The 5,955-nt window shown below is 36.2% G+C and overlaps 1 protein-coding gene across 1 annotated transcript; it reads right to left on the bottom strand.

The window, feature by feature from the left end:
* Nucleotides 1-670: 670 nt before the first annotated feature.
* LOC112010760 (zingipain-2) lies at nt 671-2,138 on the bottom strand. Its single transcript, XM_024043114.2, has 2 exons — nt 1,523-2,138; nt 671-1,417 (listed from the first exon to the last, which is right to left on the bottom strand). The coding sequence occupies exons 1-2, from the start codon at nt 2,028-2,030 to the stop codon at nt 831-833; spliced, it is 1,095 nt and encodes a 364-aa protein (XP_023898882.2). The 5' UTR covers nt 2,031-2,138; the 3' UTR covers nt 671-830.
* Nucleotides 2,139-5,955: the final 3,817 nt, after the last annotated feature.

Here is a 5,955-nt window from a genome sequence, read left to right as displayed (position 1 = left end):
TTTGTTTGCTCAATTGATGAGTTGTTTGTTTGGAAAGAAGACAAGGAGACTCAAGTATTCCAAGTATTTGTTTGCTTGGCATGGAAGATTTCAGACCTCAACTATCGACTCAAGGACTTTTTTATTTTTTTTATTTTTATTTTTATTTTCAAGTGGAGGGATTTGATGTAGGATGAGATCTCCAATTTAATGTTTGTAATTTATAATTTTTGGTAATTTTATGTAATTTTTAGATTTTTAGGATTAGGGTTATTATTTCCATAATTTCAGGTGTCTTTAATGTTGTTTAGTCAAATTAGGATTTGGTGGGTGCTTTCCTATCGGCCATATTATTCCTTTTAAATATTTTAATACATTGTAATGTCTAAGGCCATCAATAATAATTCATATTTAATTTAATAAAAGTTCAGACTTGTTTCAAAAGCAAATATGTTATACTTCTCGTAGCTTTCTCACCCTCATCAAATTCTTATCTATAATCTACTGAGAATAGGTTTATGACTAGACTCGAAGTTATTAGAAGAAAACTAAATAACTGGTAGTAATGTCGTTATAATGTTTCTTTGTTCAAAAAGTTGGTTTGAGATCTCACTGTTATCATTCCCATTTTAGATAATCGAAGATTTTATTATCATTCCTTACGTTTGCTTCATGCTATATATTGATGGGAAACGCAGCAATTAGGCTAGCTTATTTATTACTTGGTTCCAATTTCGATGATACAAGTAGCAAAATAGGTATTTTCTCAGCTATAATAAATTTAACATACATATAGTGAAAGAAAGAGCAATAATTCTTATAGGTGACTTGATCTATCACCGTTGGAGTACCTAAGCCACCGGATAGGAAGGTTTCATGGCAATGCCACAAACACCTTCTGGTGCTCCAGTATCTCTCTGAATCCTCATGTAGCCACTCTCACCCCAGGTGGTGCCCCATGAATTCTTGATTAACCAGTACTTGGTACCATCATCACTCATTCCATACCCGATAGCAGTAACGGCATGGTTTAAATTGGTCCCGCATTCTCCTGTGAAAACTCCACTGGAATAGGACATAAAGTCACGACTAGAACCTTCTATGGCAACTGAAACTGGGTGGTTGGCCACTGCTTGTAGTAATGCCTCCTCATTATTGGAAGGTACGTCTTCATATGAACTTATCTGAGCAGCAATATTAGATGCCATTTGCTGGTCACAAGTTCCATCCATAGCTTGATATGGGTAGTTTTCCTCAGTGGCTAGTCCTTGATTCTGTATTATATATGCAAAGGCATAATCCATGGAACCACCATTGCAGCCATGATTGCCTTCCACACAGTCCACTAGTTGTTGCTCAGAAAGGGAGATTTTGTTGCCATTTTTTATCTGGGTGACCGCCTCTACCGCTGCCACAGCTGAAAAGGCCCAGCAACATCCTACATAGGAATCAATCATAACAGAAATCTTGTTAGGACAAAAATAAATGCAGCAAATAAGGCTAAACTAGGTTTTAGTTTCAGACAACGTTATTATTCTCTTACCACAGTGGCGTTGGTTTTTAATGGGGGTAACAGCTCCTTTTTCTCTCCAATCCATAGTCAGTGGAATTTCAGTCAGGTTTTCATATCTGAATGCAGTTTTGGGTGAAGTGGGCTGGGAGGAAATCTTGTATCCAGTACGAGTAGCAATGAACTCTTCAGTTGTTAAGTCTGTAAATTCATTGACGCTTAACTTGTAAGTGCGATTCCCTTCATTGTTGACTTTGTCTATGTATTCAACATTGTCCTTGAATATCTTGAAACGCTTTTCCTTCTCAGCATCATCTTCGTAGTCGCGTCCATACTTAGCCATCCATTGCTGATATCTCCCAACAATGGAATCTTCAAGTAATGTGCGGGACATGGCTTGATATATGGAAGTCTCCAAAATCAACAAGAAGACTATGATAAGTTTTTTTCCATGTATTAAAGCCATTGTTTTACAAACCGAAGAGAGTTCTTTGTTAATGGCTCTAAGTGATTGATAATTGGTGAGAAAGAAAACACACATTCACCCTATTTATAGGAGATTAGCATCCCCATTGTGAAGTGCATTTTGGGTTGGAATGGGACCCCCTTTTTCCCATCCTGCTGGGCAAGTTAAAGTTGACACTTAAATCAGAGTTCTTTCATGAGGGATGCTGATTGCTTACAAAGGCTTTGAATGATCAAATTTAAGTAACATGGGAACCCAGCCAACATGTCAAACTAGAGAGTTTCTATACCGCTGGGTGTAGGATGTTGCTAGCTATTGTTCTTCGTGTAGTATACGAAGGTGATGTGATGCCAATGATTAGCGATTCTTGCGGTTGTTTCTTTCCTAGTTTTCCAATATTAATTCACTTAATAATTGCTGATGTGGTTGTCACAGTTCAAAAAGTATTCCAAGTAATAGGAAGAACTGTGAATAACGACTTTTAAGTACAACTATTTCAGTGATAAAGGTACAATCCAACAAGCATCTAGTTATTATGGTAAGGAAATAGACTAATTGTGTAGAATCAACAAATAACAATACATGAAGCACTCTTTACGCTAAAAAAATAACAGATTGGCACGTTGACCTCCGCCAATCAAGCATGAAAGAACAAACCAATGACTCTACTCGCCCTGCCATTTCTGTTATATGCATTTTGCTTGATTTTCGGTATTGATTCGATAAACCATATGCTAGTGTGGTAAACATTTTGAGAGTGACTGAATGTTCAAATAGCGTGTAAAACACTATAAATGTTTAGACCCCCAATTACAATATTATCAATTCAAGCTTAATATTAAACGATGTGCGTGCAGAAAATGAACTTAAGCTTATAACAGAATTGATAAACAATCTAAATCAAATAAAATCACATCCACAGCATAAATTAAATGGTAAAGATTAAGGGAAGAGAGATGCAAACACAAAGACAACACAACGATGTGTTATCGAAGAGGAAACCGAAGCCCTCGGCCTAAAACCTCTCCGCTGCCCTTAAAGCAGTCAATAATCCACTAAAAAATGAAGTTAGGATATATGAATAGCAGAAAACCCTCCAAGCCTAATCTACCCAGCGTACCTAAGCCCTCCAAACTTCTTGGTCCAACGAGGTTGCGCCGAACCTTTGTCTTCTTTAACTTACCGGATTCCGCTATAGCCCATAGCATGATACGATGAGAAAAGGATTTTGATAAAAACCTCTTAAGGATGTAACAATGGAGAGGGTGAGAGTAGATGAATTTGAAGAGTCTCTATGTAAAAATTGTGGATGAATCAATCTTGTTTTTCTCTAAGGCTTCTCTCTCAAAATTCTCTCTGAAAGCTTTTTACCTTTCATGGGTATAAGGGTCTATATATAGTGGTGGGTGTTTGGAATGCGAAGAGTCATTTTTCCAAAACAGGGTTGGTTGGCATCTTGGCCTCGCGATTTGACTAAGCTGTGAGTTCAAGCCACAAGATAACTGAATGGCCAATCTGGACTTTTTGTCCTGTAGTGCTCTAGCTGGCATAACGCTTTAGCTTCTCTGCATGCTTGGCATGTGAGCATCTTCTGGCGGCTTGCAAGCCGCAAGCTACCCACGAAATCCAGTCGCGAGTCCCTGCTTCACTAACAATCTTGAGCAATTCTTCACACTCTCTTACACACTACCCTTACATGATTCCCACCTAAATACAGGGTTACTAGATGCTAAAATACAATAAAATTTGGCACGAATAAAGAACAGAATGGTTGATTAAATTCAACCTTACAGTGACAAAACTTGATTAGTTTGAATTGATTACTGATTTCTCAACTCAATAATTAACTGATGATGAAGGAGATAATTGGGCCAATTGATTGACACTTGTCTGCCGTCACCCTTAAATTATTAGTCTGACCACATTCTGGGCCAACGCCGTTGCAAGCCATTGTCAGATCTACGGAAAGCTTGAGCCTCTTCAATCTAGACCATATCAGCCCATTAGTGCCCCAGTTATAATTTGTGCTAATTTGTTGTGAGTTGATGGAGTTTTAAATTTCTTTGGTTTTAAGAAGGGTTAGTTCAAAGAGCTTGACTATTGCTATTAAGTAATGTTAAGCTCATGCGATGCACGTTTAATAAATAGACATCATGGCTACCGTATGCTAAATTTGCAAGACATTGAAGCTTATGATTAAAAAACTTAAGGTACATTAATTTGGGACGCTATAACAGGCTATATAATGTAATACCTATTTTTTTAGAAATAATTATTCAATTGTTTGGTTGTGTTTTTATTACAAGTAATATTTTTCCTTAGAAATAGATTTTCTTCATAACTATTCCTTACTAAAAATTGCTATAATAACTATTCCTTTAACCTACATAATAAATACATAACAATATAATAAAATTCCTAAACACCCCTCCCAAAAAAAAAAAAAAAAAAAAAAATTCCTTGTCACTCCTCCCTCTCTTAATATAATAAAATTCCTAAACACCCCTCACAAAAAAAAAAAAAAAAAAAAAAATTCCTTGTCACTCCTCCCTCTCTCTCTTGTGAATCCATTCACAACTTTTTTGGTGGCTTCGTTATTCTCCATGTTAATTGTTGGACAAAACTTAGGGTAAGTTTGGTATACTAAATGAGGATAAAAATTGGAATTGTAACTTTTATAATTAGGAATAAAATATGTTGTGATAGAATAACTAAACATATTTGTAGGTTTGGTTGTGAGTTATAACATTAGATTAAAACTTAAGATTTTTTTTAGAAAATATCTTACACATACAATTATATTTCCTTAAAAATAATATTTTAAAAATTTGAAAGAGAGATGAGTTAATTTTTATTATTTTATTATTTTTACAATTTTTACATATATATGAAAAGTTTGTTTATTTGAAAATATATTACTTTTAGAATTATTGCACCGGCTACGAAATAGCTATTACAAAGCTTTTATAGAGGAATAATTATTACTCATTTTAAAGAATATTTATTCATAAGAAATGACAATTCATTGTAATAAAAATATTACCAAACTGCCCCACCCTCCCTTAAAAGTTCCATTTCTTTTGAGTGGAGTTATGGTGTGCCTTTGTGTTAGAACCCCTTTCCCTCTCTCTTATATGTGTATGTGTGTGTTTGTTTCTTTGTAAGATTGAATTTATTGAATCATTTTATTGGCTTTATTCTGTGCAAAATTTGCTTGTAATTTAACATTTAGAAGCACTATATTTAGGTGGGAATCATATAAGGGTAGTGTGTGAAATAGTGTGAAGAAAAGCTTAAAAGTGTGCACTCAAGAAGAGCCTCGCGACTGGATCTCATGACTGGCGAGTCGCCAAAGGTGGCACACGTGTGAAGCATGCAAGGGGAGCTGAAGGGTCATGCCAGCAGTTGTACTACAAGACAAAACCTTCAATCTGGCCAAGCAGTTAGCTCGTGACTCAAACTCGTAACTCATTCCAGTCATGAGCTCGAGTTGCCAGAATGTCCTGTTTTGTTGTAATTGACTCTTTGCATTCCTTATACACCCTACTATAAATACCCTTATACCCACGAAATGTAAAAAGCTTCTAAATAGAATTTTGAGAGAGAAACCCTAAAGAAAAACAAGATTGACTTATCCGCAATCTTCATCCTTTGATTCTCCGAATTCCTCTACTCTCACCCTCTCCATTGATATATCCTTGAAAGGTACATTAGCTAATCCTTATCTCACCATACCCATATCAGTGAGAAGGCTTTTTGGTGCTTGGGAAGCAGTTCAGAAGGGACCAATTAATTTTGGTTGATGCAATGGTCTATTGCGGGATCCAGTAAGCTAGAGAAGACAAGGTTCGGTGTAACCCTATTGGAGCAAGAAGCTTGGAGGGCTTAGGTGCACTGGGTAGATTAGGCTTGGAGGGTAATCTGCTATTCATGTATCCTAACTTTATTCTCTAGTGAATTATTAAGCGCTTGAAGGGCGGCAGAGAGGTTTTTCGCCGAG

This window comes from Quercus suber, unplaced genomic scaffold, assembly GCF_002906115.3.
Source record: "Quercus suber isolate HL8 unplaced genomic scaffold, Cork oak 2.0 scaffold_1, whole genome shotgun sequence".
Lineage (NCBI taxonomy): Eukaryota > Viridiplantae > Streptophyta > Magnoliopsida > Fagales > Fagaceae > Quercus > Quercus suber.
The sequence above is the reverse complement of the archived record's forward strand: the minus strand, read 5'-3'. Positions and strand labels throughout refer to the sequence as shown.

What these genes read in the sequence shown, in the direction of transcription:
- LOC112010760 (XM_024043114.2), bottom strand. Translation starts at nt 2,030, where the DNA reads ATGTGTGTTTTCTTTCTCACCAATTATCAATCACTTAGAGCCATTAAC. An exon ending in TAAAAACCAACGCCACTGTG is followed by an intron (nt 1,418 to 1,522) that starts GTAAGAGAATAA and finishes ATTCCTATGTAG; the next exon opens with GATGTTGCTGGGCCTTTTCA.